The following is a 16,535-nucleotide window of genomic DNA, read 5'->3' as shown; positions in this document are numbered from 1 at the left end:
TGCAAGAGCGACATGCAACCTGAAATTTTCAGATAAGAGTATCCCAACGGTTCATCTAAATTTAGTCATATATATTTTCATTTGGATAATCATCTAAAACAATTTTATTCTTTATATCTCTTTGTACTCCACCAGATCATCCATATATGATATCCTCTATATCTCTTTGGATCCAAAAATAGATAATAGAATGTCCGTTTTGTTGAAGCTCAATTGTAGTCTTCATCCTTTATTTTTGGATGAAGGATGAGATAGATGAGCTGATGGAAATGCTCTAGGTTGCGTGATCTCGCTGATCCTAAACCCAAGGCAAACGGAGAGTTTTGGTGGTTGTGGCCTGTGGGCAAGATTCATCTGCATGAGGTCCAAAAGATTAGGGAACAAGCTAGCTATCAGTGCCCGGAGGTCAATCTCTAATCCGGTTGGTGTATGGTGATCACGTACCTAACATAAAAAGATTAGTTTCGCTTTAGGGTTTGGTAGATGACAGTTCTGTTGTTTGTTAATCTTGTTTCGTTTGTCAAAGGCCTGTTTTTTTTCCCTCCTGATTTTGAATTTTTGCCTTATTCATCTGCATACTTACAAACAAGAAGAGCTATGAAAAAAGATTCTACAGAAAATAGCTATCATTTCCATTTGCGCACATTTCATTGAAAAATCTATATAAAATTTTCTTGAAATACTTTCCTAGAGCAAATCGTCGACTTTGTAGGAGTTAATTCATTGGGGATGATTGCTTGGTGGTATATTTGTAAACAAAAATAATTTATAATAAACTTCTATACATGTTCTCAGCGATCTAAAATGAAAGATTTTTTTATCATCTTTGAAAAGTATCTTGATGTATCAAAAATTTTAATGCAAAATTTTAGTATCTTAAGGTATATCTTATCTCAAGTTACTAAATTTTTATACTAAAACATTATCTCAACGTATTTTTTAAGGATGATAAAAAGACTCAAAAGAAAATGTTGTAAAATAAACTACGATGGAAAGACACAAAAATAGTTGAAAATTCAGATTTTGGCTTATAGTAAGCAAAAGCAAAAGCGAAAAGATGAATGTGATTGTTTTACACTTGAATAACTATCGCATAAAATAGATCATCCACCAACGAATTAAGTAACATATGTTCTCGGAATCCCTCTCAGACAGGAAGCTTCAGCCTTCAGTTACTCCCTCGTTTTCAATGAATTCATTATGCAGAACAACTGAGGATGAGCACAGACTCGAGATTACCACGATGGATCCTCATGAACCATAATAAATAAGATCATAAGAGCAACATTCAGTTTGCAGCACAGAATATTGGATCCAAGCAATGAAGCTAGCCCAAGGTGGTATTGTACTTTGTGAGTAGTAATTAAAGGGCTAAGGGCACGTCTATTGTTTGTAGCATCTTGCATTAGTTGGCTACTTGTGCCTCCTCATATTTCTTGATTTAAGCATACCATACATTGAAACACCGGGTGAATTCTATCTGGCACAGTGTGGCATGTATTATTTCCATCCCTCTCCTTTCAAAGAGCATATTTTGTTTGTCATATCCAGTCAATTATAACCTTTGGTTGGGTGAATATTAGTGATTGGCAAGAAATTTTCACATACCACGACTTGGTCAATTATAACCAGTCTATTTTGTTTTCATTGAAATTATTCCTTAGGAATCCAACTCTTTTGTTTTTCCAGCAATCCGAATAGGCCCAGGCCAGAGGGGTGTTCAGGCTAATGCCAAACTAATGATGTCATTTCTCTCATTGTTTTCTTAATGGAGTGTTGACTTCATTTTGTGGGCAAAACGTGCACTTAGCCTCCAGTATCAAAAAACGCATCTAAGTATTCATGGTGATCTTCGATAGGCCTTGACCTAGGCGAAAATATGATAAATCAGTTAGCAATGCCAATATCAATTTGGGAATAAGCACCCGTTCTATGGGTGAATCGAAAGAATTTAAGACTTTTGCAAATTTGCCACTAGTTTTTTCTAAATTGCAAGAATGCCACTAGAACGATAGTTCATTAGTTCTAGGGGTGTTTTTATAATTTTTTAGTGGCAGTTTCGCAATAACATTTTAAACCAGTGACAAGTTTGTAATTGCCCCAATGAATTTTGGTAGAAATCTACAAAGGATTTTGCACTCTTGTAGCGAAGCACGGTGGGTTACAACCGCAAGCCGACAACGTCTAAGTTACTAAACTACTCCTATGTACAGTAAAAGGTAAAAAGAATATAATATTTCATTTTAGATTTCATTGTGAAGTCTCAATTGAATCGGCCGTAATCCATATGAAGTAATTATTCTAACATGGAATATAGTCCTTTTCACGGTCCCATTAGGCGTATCGATACGTTAGGACTAAAAAAAAAAAACTAGAGACCCAATCAAGAGAACATGAGAAAGAACTAAATTGGATTCGGACAGCCATGCCATCCTTTGTATGAATGTTGTGATCTTTTTGAAATCTAGCTCAAATTTGATCGACAAGCCGAACGGATGATGGATCGGACATATAACAACGGTGATATAAATATATTGTTTGAACATTATGCTCCTTTTAACGAAGTAGGCAATTTTCATGTGTATCATTCAAGAAATATGGTTCTCAACAGACATGCTCTGTCCACCCCCAACAAAACAAAACAAAAAAGAAAGAAAGAAAGAAAGAAAACAGAGACGCCATTCAGACAATATGGCCCATCTGCCTGTCCACATCCCACCATGCCATTCATTCCCTAAAAAAGAGGTAAATGCGTGCACTCCGAGGTGAGGATTGGTATTCTTGGGTAGACAAGTGAGTAGGAGTGGATAGTGGTCTCGGTCTAGCTCATTAACATTAAGATAATAAGCTGGTTCGGTTCGGTTCGGTTCGTTATAGCAACGAGCTAAAATCTCAGCTTGGCTAGACTCGTTGTAAATCTCGAGCTGGCTTGTTAGACTCGTGAGCCAATGCATGAAAAGCTGACTCAAACAATTTTCAATAGGCTATACAAGCAAAGTTTTAGTTCAAATATGTAAATCATATGCAATTGTACGTATCTAAATATCGAAGTTTGAACCAACAAATAATAGGGTGAACCCGTGAAGCACCGAACACATGTATTCCGAGGCGGAATCAACGAACGGCGGTGAATCGCACGTCTGGGTGGTGGCGGACAGACGGAGACAATGGCACGACCGCGTATGGGAAGGACACTAGGGTTTTGGGGTGATGCACTATTGGGCTAGTAGGTCTTCCACCAAAAATACTCAGCGCGTTGTAGGTTACTGGCTCGTGGCATGTCGATTAATCTAGCTCGTTAAGGCTCGCGAGCTAGCGCGAGTTGCCTTGTTAGCCTAACGAGCTTAAATGATAGCTTGACTTATTAGGAAAATAAAACAAGTCGAGCCGAGTCGAGCCGAGTTTGTCATGAGTCGAATGCGCTAACGAGTCACAAGCTTTCTGTCCTAAACTGGAGTATAAATTTTACATCAATAAACTGATAAACGAGATGTATTTTTTTAAAAAAAATCTTAAAAGATCATACCAAAACATTTTTTAAATTTTATATACATAATAATTAATTAATCATATATTAATACACCGATACTTTTTTTTCGCACCGGTCAGTAAAACACGGCCAAAAGACGGACAACGTGCCGCGCCTACCGGCCGCACGAGATCCACGTGGAGCGGGAAGACTTTCCCGCTTCGCGTGAGGCGGACGGCCGGCTGCTGGACGAAAGACGCAGCGGTTCAGACCCGGTGCGGCCGGCCCGGTCCCCCGGTCTCGGCACGCCATAGCCGTCGCGGCGTTGCGATCGTTCGCAGATGGCGGCCTCACTCGCTCGTACGTTACGTCGCGTACACGCGCGCGCGCGGGGCGCAGGAGCCCGATCGGTTGGTGGGCTACTGGGCTGGGAGGGAGGAGGGGGTGTCACGGTGAGACAGTACTGGACAAGTGGATTTGGCATTGGCAGCTGCTGCGCAAACGAAGTCAAAGACTCGAGACTGGGGAAGCAGATTTTTAAGCACACGGTGTATATATATCCGTTGATTGCATGACATCTAAATAGCCATAAAAATATAGAAAAATTTAACATGATAGTTTAATATGAGTTATATTACTCCACCAATATGCAAGTTTAAATTCATCTTCTACAAGTTTAAACTTGCATGTTTATATAGTAATATAACTCATATTAATCTATCTTATTAATTTTTTTTATATTTTTATGACTATTTAGATGACATACAAATATACGGGTGCACCTACCTCGTATGTTAAAAACTGTTTCCCTTGAGGCTTGAGCTTTTAGGTCCGTGGATACACGCGGTGCACATCGGTGACCGGTGCGCAGGGAACGGACCGCTTTGGTTGTATCGCACGGTTCTTCTCGAAGCGGATATATATACTGTGTTCGATTATTACGCTACACACTGGAAGAGCGAGCCACTTGCGAAGATCATTTGCAGACAAGTGTGCCATGTTCTTGACTTGAGGACATTGCACGAACCGTGATCTGCTTGGTGAATGTGATCTTCACAAAAATGCAGTAGTCCTGAGTCTTGACAAACCGTCCAAAGTCCATCTGCCCGGTAGAATAATTTATAGCCTACTAGCGTATCTAATCCTTTCTTTTTTTACAAGATACCTAACTAAGGGCATCTCAACAGCTAATCTAAATTTGTTCATCCATATCTTCATTTGAATAATCATCTAAAACACTTTTATCCTTCATATCTCTTTATACTCTAGCAGATCATCTATATATAGCATCCTCTATATCTATTTGAAGTATTGGAGAGAACATCTAAATATAGAGTTTTTCTCCTAATATGGATGACATCTAAAAATAGATGATGAGATAGATGCTCTGCTGGAACTCAATTTTTACTCTTTATTCTCTATTTATAGGACAGAAGATGAGATGGATAAACTGTTAGGGATGCTCTATACGTCCTTTTAAGACATTTAATTTTGCATGAAACATGAAGCGTTTCCAACCGCGACCACCCATTGCGAGGTTCAGGTACCGGTACGGCGCGAATACTCCATGCTCCGTAGCTCACGCAATTCGCAGACAGTCGAATTCGTCGGGAGTGGGGTACCGACGGACACGCCCACGCGACGCGTGCGCACGGCCCTGTCAAAGCCACCAGCTGCGTGCAGTCGTGCACCCACAGCCACGCACAGAAGTCGCAAGTCCAACCCACGCACCGGCCCGACCTACTCGAAACACCTGGACGGGAAGCAGTTTTTTTACACACGGGTGTATGAACATCCGTTGTTTGCATGCTATCTAAATAGTTATAAAAATTATATAAAAATTTAACAAGATAGTTTAACATGAGTTATATCACTCCGTCAACATGCAAGTTTAAATTCAATTTCTATAAGTTGTAGCAAAAATAACAAAAACAATTATGAATATGTGTATACTTAGTTTCAGTTTTATTTTTTTTTGCTATAACTTGTAGAAGTTGAATTTAAACATATATGTTTGTGGAGTGATATAAATCATATTAATATATCTTATCAATTTTTTTATATTTTTAATGACTACTTAAATGACATGTAAGCACACGTGTGCTAAAATGTTAGAAACCACATAGATTGGAGAATAGGAGAAGGAGTAGGCAACTCAACTCGAGATTCACGATACAAGGTTTGCGATACAAGGAAGAACACACACGTCGATCCAACCGGATCGACCTGCTGCCGCCAACACCGTCGTGTTTCTAGCCACCTTGTCTGTATCGCTCTCTCCTCTTTTTATACATGAAGTTAACAAGGCCCAACCAGCCCACTCAACGCACCCACTCCAGCCCAACGAATCGAGTGTTGACTTTGACCATTCTTGGCGCTCGCCCGTGTGACTGCAGCTCGTCCGGCACGTCCTCCTTGCGGCCTTGTTCTCCCGTTGCCTCCGCCTCCCTGACAAGCCCTTCCTCTTGAGAACCGGCTTGTCCCCAAGGCGGTGCACCTGGAAAGCGCATCCGTAGTTCCTCCAAATTCTCCCACGTAGAATCTGCTGCCGGAGTATCTGTCCAGCGAATCAAAGCTTGAGTCACCGTGTGATTACCTTGGCGAACCACACGTCTGTCCAGCACTTGGAACGACGCCGTAGGGGATGGAAGTTGGTGTTGAATCTGCGGTGAGAATCCCCTAGTCGAGCGAAGCTAAGAAACATGGAATACCGGGTGAATCTGGCTGGAAGCCGGAAGCTGAAGTCTGTAAGCCACCGTTCCCACTTTAGCCACCACTTGAAAAGGACCAAAATACCGGAAAGCCAGTTTGTGATTTGCTCGGGGTGCCACAGAAGACTGAACATACGGCTGCAGCTTGACATACACCCAATCGCCTTCACTGAACACTCGAAAACTGCGGTGTTTATCAGCATAAGACTTCATCTGTTGCTGTGCACGTTGAAGATGCTGCACGTGAAGATGCTGTTGCAACAGCTGCTGGATCAAGTTACGTTCAGATAACCAGGTTTGTAAATCGGAGACAACACAATCAGTTGGTGTAATGCTGAAGTGAACTGGGGAAGAACCATAAAGTACTTCAAAAGGAGTTTTATCAAGAGCGGAATGATAAGAAGTGTTGTACCAGAATTCAGCCAAATATAGTCAGTAAGACCATTTAGATGGTGTAGCATGTACAAAACAACGGAGGTAAATTTCCAAGCATTGATTGACACGTTCAGTTTGATCGTCAGACTGAGGATGATACGCCGAGCTCATATTTAACTTGGTCCCCGATCTAGCAAACAACTGTCCCTAGAACTGACCGATGAAAACACGATCTCGGTTAGAGATAATAGCTTGGGGTAGCCCATGGAGTTTATAAACATTTTGCATAAACAACTTAGCCACACCACTTGCAGTAAATGGATGGGCTAAAGGTAAGAAGTGGGAATATTTGGAAAACTTATCAACAATGACCAAAATGCAGTCGAATCGATCAGATCGGGGGAGGCCCTCAATAAAATCCATGGAGATAACTTGCCAAGCTCCAGAAGGTACTGGTAACGGTTGCAACAACCCTAGGTACTTGGATCGATCAGGTTTAGCCTAGAGACAGACCTGGCAATTGTGCAGCTGGTTTTTAACCATCGATTTCATGCCTGACCAAGCAAACAACTTCCGAATTCTACTGTAAGTAACAGGAAATCCCGAGTGACCGCCCAGAGGACACGCATGCATTCCATCAATCAATTTGGTTTGCATTTGAGGATTGTTACCCACCCAAATCCTGCCTTTGTAACGAATAACACCATCCATCAAGGAAAAATGTGGTCGAGTGTCTTTGTTTACTGCCAATTCAGCCAATAAAGCAGTACTGTCAGGATAAGTGTCATAGCCCTTGCCCTTGAGAACTTCCTGTAGTCATAAAGGACAAGAAGTAGAAATGGCTAAAACATGGTCAGTAACCTCCCTGGCATCCATTCGAGACAATGCATCAGCTGCTGCATTAGAAGATCCAGTCCTGTAGCAAATCCTATATTGCAAACCCAAAAGTTTGGTAAAAGCCTTTTGTTGCCACACCGTATGCAACCGTTGCTCAGTCAAATGCATAAGACTGTGTAGATCAGTCAATATAATGAATTCGCTAGATTGCAAATAGGGCCGCCAATGTTCTACTGCTAGCAAAATCGCCATATATTCCTTTTCATAGGTTGATAAGCCCTTGTTCTTTGGACCCAAAGCTCTGCTCAAATAAGCAATTGGAAGTTTGTCTTGTGACAACACAGCACCAATACCTGCCTCACTAGCATCAGTCTCCACTGTGAAAGGTTTAGAGAAATCCGGCAATGCCAACACCAGAGCCGACACCAAAGCTTGTTTTAGAGCATTGAAAGCATCATCGGTTTCAAGAGTCCACTTAAGTTCCGTATCCTTCTTGAGAAGCTGAGTTAGCGGCCTGCTGATACAACCAAAATTCCGGACAAATCGTCTGTAATAACCAGCTAGCGCAAGGAAACCCCTCAACTTCTTAACAGTAGTTGGTATAGGCCACTGCAACACATCTTGAATTTTCTTAGGATAAGTGGAAACCCCCTCCACGCTGATAATGTGTCCCAAATAACCAATACTTTGTTGGGCAAATGCACACTTGCTGAGCTTCACCTTCCATTGATGCTCTTGGAGTAATTGCAGAACCTGTTGCAACTGAATCAAGTGTGTCGCCAAATCAGTGCTATATACTAAAATGTCATCAAAGAAAACCATCACTCCTTTCCTCAACATTGGAGCTAAAGTGTCATTCATTGCACCCAAGAATGTGGCTGGAGCCTGTTAAGCCGAATGACATCACCTTGTATTCATAATGGCCCGAATGCGTCTAAAACGCAGTCTTGAATTCTTCACCTTCAGCCATTCGAATTTGGTGATAGCCTGAACGTAAATCTAACTTGGAAAACCATTTGGATCCAGACAGCTCATCAAGAATTTCTTCCAACACCGGAACTGGGTATTTACTTTTCATAGTTTGATCATTCAGCTTGCGATAGTCAATGCATAATCTCCAAGTACCATCTTTCTTCTTAACCGAGAGTGCAGGAGACGAGTAAGCACTTTTACTGGGTTGAATCACTTCTGACTATAGCATCTCAACAACTTGTTTTTCAATTTCATTCTTCAATTCAGGACTATAACGATAAGGTCTCATGTTAACTGGAGTAGCACCAGGAATCAGTGGTATGGAGTGATCACAAGACCTTTTAGGTGGTAAACCATCTGGTTCCTCAAAAATATCTTGGAATCGCTAAATTATGGGGACCACTTCAGCTAGAATCGAAGGAGTCTCCACAGTGTCAATTGTGTACAGTCTCAAAAATAATAGAACCGGCCTTATTCATGTCTTGCAGTTGATCCGATGAAACATGTTTGCATTGATTCACTTGAGCTGAAATACCCTGGAACCTCACCATTTGATTATTATACTGAAATTCCATCCACTTGGATACCCAGTCAATTTGCATAGGACTGTGTTCTTCTAACCAATCCATGCCCAATATAACATCATAAGTTCCTAACGGAAGCATTCTGAAATCTGTAGTGAAGCTATGACCATCAAGCCACCATGGTGCTTGATGTAGGACTTGAGTACAGGTGAGGTGACCACCATCTGCCACTTGAACCACAATGGGTTTCATTAGATTCTGAACTCCCTGCATCCTATTCCCAATAGCCACATCCACAAAGGAATGAGTACTTCCTGAATCCACCAACATCAACAGTTCTACATCCTGCATCCACCCCCTCAGTCGAATCGACTTAGATGACTCAGTACCCGATACAACCTGTTGCGAGACAGCCATTAGACAAGTACCGTCTCCATCCTCCCCTTGATCATATATCGGGCCATCTTCATTGTCAGACATAACAGCTCCCATTAATTCTTCAACTACATGAAGTTGAATGGTGTTAGCACACTTATGCTTCTTGTCCCACCTTTCACCACAAACGAAACACAAACCCTTTGCTCTACGATATGCTTTTAAGGCAACCAATTTATCATCTCGGGCACGGGATGACTCAGTTGATTGTTTATCTTCAGGACTAGAAGTTCCAGAATTTCTGCCACTGAAAGAAGGATGTGGTATTACAGCACGATCGTTTTGCTTAATGTATGAACTGTTCTCATGTTTCCTGTAAAATGACACTATAGCCCCCTCCATTGCTTCTTCCTGTAGCAGTGCCATGGCACACGCTACATCCATGTCAGATGGACGTTGCACCATCACGACTGTATGAATATCCTTCCTCAAACCATCCACAAACCTAGTCACAAAATACACAGGCTCAAATTTACGGTCATAAGCAAGTAGTTGATGCATGATACTATCAAACTGCTCCACATAAGCTGACACAGTAGTGAGCTGCTTGATATGAAACCACTGCCTGATTAACGCTTCATGACCATCCTTGGTAAACTTGTAACAAACACGATCACACAAATCCGACCAAGAAATTCCCTCCAAATCATGGTGAACAGATTGCAACCAAAAAGCAGCAATACCCCCAAAATTCAGCATGGCCACTTTTACCCAGTTGTTAGGATGAACGCCATATACGTCGAAATACTTCTCACAGTTCACCCTCCACATCTGCGGGTTTTCCCCCACAAATTGTGGACACTGCATGGGAGGAACATGCCCTACCACCCCCATTTGCGCAAAACCCGAATCAAACCCAGGAGAATTAGATGAAGGAAATACCGGCGCTCGCTGTGCCGAGGGAGTGTGATTCGCAGCATCAATTTCCAGCTGCTCCACCTTGTCGTTCAAAACTTCTAGAGCCGCTCCCAACTCATCCACCTTCTCCACCTCCGGGATCTTCACCTCCAGAACTTGACGGAGATTGGAGAAATCAGATCGGCTTCATGTTTCCGCTTCCACCCGCTTCTTCTCGTTTTCCTCAACCATGCGCATCAGCTGATCAAGCTTCTCCTCCTGAGCCATGATCTGCGCCGCCTGCTTGGTAATGTAACGTGGTTTCTCTAGCTTTCCACCCGGACCGACTCACTCGCGCTCCAAGTTCGATCAACCAACGGTGAGCAAGTTTCCTTTTCACGGTGGCGATTAACGATCACCACCAATCTCACCGTCGGAATTTTACAATCAAACCGAGAGTGTATGGAGTAAGGCACTCTGATACCAAGTTGTTAGAAACCACAGAGATTGGAGAATGGGAGAAGGAGTAGGCAACTCAACTCGAGATTCACGATACAAGGTTTGCGATACAAGGAAGAACACACACGTCGATCCAACCGGATCGACATGCCGCCACCAACGCCATCGTGTTTCTAGCCACCTTGTCTGTATCGCCCTCTCCTCTTTTGATACATGAAGTTAACAAGGCCCAACCAGCCCACTCAACGCACCCACTCCGGCCCAACGAATCGAGTGTTGACTTTGACCATTCTTGGCGCTCGCCCGTGTGACTGCAGCTCGTCCGGCACGTCCTCCTGGCGGCCTTGTTCTCCCGTTGCCTCCGCCTCCGTGACATAAAACCTGGACGGTCGAGAAGCGGGGCGCCATTTACCCGGTCGCGGACGCCATCCCGTCTCGTCCAACTCCCCCTCCTTCCAAACCCATCAAATCTGACGGCCGCGAACCACGACTCGCTCGCGCCAGTCGCGCCACGCCCCGCCTGCCCGAAGTCATATACCACAGCGCGCCCGCGTCGACCCCGTCCAAAGAAAGAAACGCAGCACGATCCGTATGCCGACGCCTCGCCATGCGCTGCCGCTCGCGCTCGCCGCGCTGCTGCTGCTGGCGGCGGCGGCGGACGCGCAGCCGAACGAGCCGAGGGACAAGAGCAACGGCGGCGGGGGGTTCATGGTGCCTGGCAGCGGCGGCGGCGGCGGCATGAACCAGTCGCCAAGCTTCAGCGCGCCCATGGTGGTGCTCCTCGTGGCGCTCATCGCGGCCTTCTTCTTCATCGGGTTCTTCTCCATCTATATCCGGCGGTGCGGCGGCGGCGCCGGCTCCACGGGCCCGATCATCCCGGCCGCGGCGCTGGCGGCGCTGTCGAGGCAGGAGCAGCGGAACCGGCAGCGCGGGCTCGACCCCGACGTGGTCGAGTCGTTCCCGACCATGAAGTACGCCGAGGCGAGGGAGCTCCGGGACGGCGGCAAGGACGCCGTGCTCGAGTGTGCCGTCTGCCTCAGCGAGTTCGACGACGCGGAGGAGCTCCGGCTGCTGCCCAAGTGCAGCCACGCCTTCCACCCGGACTGCATCGGGGAGTGGCTCGCCGGCCACGTCACGTGCCCTGTTTGCCGGTGCAACCTTGCGCCCGAGGACCCCGCCGCCGCGGCGGAGGCGAACGTCGTCTCCAGCGAGGTGGCCGGGGAGCAGCAGGAGGTGGCTATCAACGTGGACCGCGAGGGCGGGGAGGACGAGGAGAGGCAGAGGGAGGCGATGGAGCTGGAGAGGATCGGGAGCCAGCGCCGCGCCGTGCGGTCGCGGTCGGGGCGGCCGCTGCCACGGTCGCACTCGACAGGCCACTCCCTCGCCGCGACGCGGCTCGACGGCGACCTCGAGCGGTTCACGCTGCGGCTGCCGGAGCACGTGCGCAGGGAGATGGTTGCCGCCGCCGGCGAGGAGAGCATGCGCCGCACCGCCGTCCGGGAAAGCCGTGGAGCACGGAGCGCGCGGATCGGGCGGTCCGACCGGTGGCCGTCGTTCATCGCGAGGACGTTCTCATCGAGGGTGCCGTTCTGGTCTGCGTCGAGGAGAGCACTCGACACGGAGGCCGGAGCTGACGTCTACACCGGCACCGCCACGACGCCGACGTCAACGACGGCGAGGACCAAGCGTGACAAGACCACCGCCACCGATGGCTCAGTGAGCTCAGCTAAGGGCAGCGTCCGCTTCGACTGCCTCGGCGGCGGCGGCGGCCCGAGCACAAGAGTCGTCGCCTTCGCCAACGACGACGTGGAGGACGACGACGAGAAGCCAATCGCCCGGCAAGTTTGAGCGCGGTAAGTGAGGCTCGCGCCATGTCGACCGTCGACGTTCGTTCACTTCTTCCGGCGCCATCAGCGCATCATCTGATCATAAATCTTCGCAGCGATCCGCCATGGCTTGAGCTTCGATGATCAATCAGCTCGTACACGGACGAACACACACAGACCACTAGAAACTTAGAAAGATTGCCCACTTCAGTTGAAAAATACTACTACTAAGTCAGTAGACTGTTACATTTTCTCTTCATTGCTTCTTTGGCTAGAGAAGTGGCGTAGAAACCTTCAAGATCCATTTTTTTCCTTCTTCTTTGTTGAAAAACTGGAGCGGAGTTGTACCGGCACTGTATTCAAAGATTCCTGTGATTATTTATAATTTTTTTCACATGAGCTTAGGTTGCTAAACTTAACAATCAGCTCAATCATGCATACGTGATACACTGACTGATACTAGCATGTCTTCCCTCCAAATAGAAATTCTAATTCTTTAGCACTTTTTCCCTCCAAATGGGGATTCGTTCTTCTCATCTTGAGTCAGTTGGGAGGACCATGATTAATGGCCAAGTTGTAGAAGAGACTAACCAATAACAAAAACTGAAAGATATACGCATGCAGTGACATGGTCTGCAACTCTGCATCGGCTCGGACCAATGCAAATGGAGCGTGTCGCCGGTCAAATGCTGCACTTCCCAACTGAATTCTCAACGCCGTACCTGTACCAGTACTCCAGTAGTGTTCACCATCCTGCAATTGAAATCCCAACTGAATCCTCTCAGCTTACATGTCAACTGTGTTTGTTCGTTTTGTGTTTGTTCGTTTTCAATTGTGATCAACAGAAAAGGACGAACGATATAATTGTAAACGAAAAATAACTTGGAAATAAAATTTTTATATACGTATTATTAGCGATCTAAAAACTAATGTAAAAAAATAAACTTTGATTAAAAAAAACCTAAAAGTAGCTTCAAATTTAAGATTAAAAATTAAAAATTTGATATATAAGCATAAGGATAAGCAAAAAAGATGAGGTATACGTTTCTCTTCGATGGCTCGGAATCGTGTGATTGGATGGTGTTCTCCTTTTTGTTTCCACTGAGTCATACCACTCTGAAGACCATCCGCTCAGGGGACCAGTTATGGTCTGCCGCCGGTGTAGCGGTCTTTGACGGTTTTGAGGAGAGTAGCGATGTCGTAGTGATCCTTGGCACCCTTTTAGGAGAGTATCTCGGTCTGTCTCTTTCCCCTCCCTCCCCTCCCCTCTAGTGTCGTGTTTAGTCCTTTAGTCTAAGTTATTTTAGCGTTGTGCCTTAAGGGCCCTGCGTGAGGCTAGTTTGTATTTGTAGCAATACTCTTTTCTTTTAATATATTAACACGTAAACCTTTTGCGCGTTCGAGAAAAAAATATTACTCTAAAAAAATTTTGTGTCGTTCGTGTAATAGGCTAACGCAGTTCCGAGTGCTACCGAAAAAAAAAAAAAAGGAAACCAATCGTGCACAATTGTGATCTTATCACAACGTTTCGTGATGTGCCGCTTGACCAATCCTCACAGTGCAGTACAGTACTGAACATGTTGGTTCTATTATAATATACTACGACCGGTGGAGATGTTGACCTCGATGTTCTAGACGGCAGCGCCGTGAGAGAACGACCGAGTGGCATCGGATTAGCTCCTCCAAGTCTCCAATTAAACAACTATGGACCCTAGACTCTCAGAGTCCATATCCTTCTAGATACTGATGGTGTGAACTGAGTAAATTAGAAATATACCCGGCATATGGTCAGTTGGGTAGTTGGCTTCTATGCGCAAATTATTGTCATTTTTCTTCCATTTGAGTAATATTAAAGGGGTGATTGTTTGTTTTTTAAGAAAAAAATCAAATAAAATATTTACAAATAAAAATTATGAATAAAGCTTTTATATATAGGTTCTTAGTGATCTAAAAACAAAACAGAAAAGTAAACTATGATTAAAAATATAAAATGTACTCCATATTTAAGGTTAAAAATTTTAAATTTTGGTTTATAAATATAAGTAGAAGGGAAAAGATGGGGCGCAAGCATTTTTCCACAAAGTTTCTATTCCCAAAAGCTTGGTCTTTTGTGATTTTAAGCTTCACAGACTAGCAAGGTGACTCTCTCTTAGTACATGGATAGGGAAAGGTCCAATTTTTGCGACCTTAAGCACCTGCAGTTGTATACTTGTAGCAAAATCAATGCTAAATTATGAAATCGGGATATTTAACACCTTAGACCTTGGGGCATGTTTGGACAAAGGAATTGAAACACGTGAATAGGAAAAAAAAACACATAAATAGTAAAGAACATAAAGTGTAAAAACAAGGAATTGAAACACAGGAATGTTGTTGAAAAATGAGGTGTTAGGATCCCAGGAAAAAAAGAGGGGAGGACAGAGAGAGTGAGGAAGAATGAGTGAAGGGGATTTTCCTTTAGCTTTGGTTGGATGTTTTAATTGTTGTAAGCACAGTGTTAAAGGGCTTATTCTAAACCTGAGATTAGTTCCCAAATGAAATGGAAAGCTAGAAATACTCCTGTGTGAAAATATATGCCACTAGCAGGATCACATAAGAATCTAAGATGCAACTTAATTTGGCATGGCATTGTAAAAAAAAGTCAAGATATGGCTCTTAATTTACTCCACAAATAGCAAGCTAACAACTAGCAATAATCAATTTATTATTAGCAATTAGCAAGTCACAAATCCAATATTACACAGTGGGATTGATTTTCTCACAAATTAATGGTACTCGAAACCATTGAGAAGCCTGGTGAAGCACGGCGAAGTCAACATCCGTTGAGAGAATTCTCAGTATGCTACTGAAATTATACCCAGTTTCTTTTATATCATGCAAAAAATCAAACTTCCCTCTATGTCATTTACTTAATTTTTTCTTCCTTACATGCCATTGCCGTTAACTTTTCTATCCATCTCCGTTAACTTATTTTGCTTATGTTTCTTCTATGCCATTACATGCCAAATGACTCGAAACATATCATTGAAAATTGATATTTTTGAATAAAATTTAAAATTAAGACAACAAAATTGAAAATTGATATTTTTGAATAAAATTTGAAAATTGATATTTTCAGATAAATTTGAAAGGACCCATAACATAGAATTAAAAATTTGAAAAATATCAATTTCCCTACTTTGAAGAGTACTAAAGAGCAATATTTGATCTCAGTCTCTAACTATCATAGCCTGAGTATCTTTTTTAAACCTTTTGAAAAATTTCAAAAACTAAAATGGTTTTAAATCTCTAAAAAAATTAAACGAGTAAAAAAAGTGACAGAAAACCTTTGAAAAAATTCTAAGTAGAAAAATTGATATTTTTCAAATTTTTAATTCTACGTTGCGGGTCATTTCAAATTTATCCAAAAATCTCAATTTTCAAATTTTATTCAAAAATATCAATTTTCAATTCTGATGTCTTAATTTCAAATTTTATTCAAAAATACCAACTTTTAATTCTATGTTTCGGGTCATTTGGGACATATAGTGGCATAGAAGGAATGTAAGCAAAATAAGTTAACGGAGTTGGATGGAAAACTTAACCGCAGTGACACGTAAGAAAGAAAAAATTAAGTAAATGATACAGATGGAAATTTGATTTTTTGCATGGCATAGAAGGAACATGGTATAAATTTAGTGGCATACAGGGAATTCTCTCGTGAGAAAAATTTACGCCCGCCTAGTCACGCGATTCCAAGCATATAATTTCTAGAAATACGACAACACTGCTGTTGGTGACGAGCCAAGGCAACATACTTGAGGCTTAGGAGGAGGAGCACGATGATGCCGAGGACGTGCACGCTGGCTAGGTGAAGAATTTTTTATTTTTAAAATATTTTTAATAAATAATTTTATTACTAAACTTTGGAGAAAAATATTTGCATCGTATGAATCTTTTGGCCACATAGGGTAGGGTTAGGTTTTTTAAATATGGTTTTGGGCTTTTTAGGTCACATGGGTTTTTATTTTTACTGAGTCATATCAGTTTTAAAGTTTATAATACCTCCTCTTTTTATTTGTACTCTATTTTTTAAAATATTAATGATATT

The 16,535-nt window shown here is 43.2% G+C and overlaps 1 protein-coding gene across 1 annotated transcript; it reads left to right on the top strand.

Moving 5' to 3' along the window:
• The first annotated feature begins 11,201 nt into the window (after positions 1–11,201).
• On the top strand, positions 11,202–12,885 carry LOC121054780 (E3 ubiquitin-protein ligase ATL31-like). The gene has a single exon (XM_040525447.1). It carries the CDS (start codon positions 11,211–11,213, stop codon positions 12,465–12,467), a length of 1,257 nt encoding a protein of 418 aa, XP_040381381.1. The 5' UTR covers positions 11,202–11,210; the 3' UTR covers positions 12,468–12,885.
• Positions 12,886–16,535: the final 3,650 nt, after the last annotated feature.

The sequence above is a fragment of the Oryza brachyantha genome, chromosome 6, assembly GCF_000231095.2.
Source record: "Oryza brachyantha chromosome 6, ObraRS2, whole genome shotgun sequence".
Taxonomy (NCBI): domain Eukaryota; kingdom Viridiplantae; phylum Streptophyta; class Magnoliopsida; order Poales; family Poaceae; genus Oryza; species Oryza brachyantha.
Note: the sequence above shows the minus strand (reverse complement) of the source record. Positions and strands in the feature narration are given on the sequence as shown.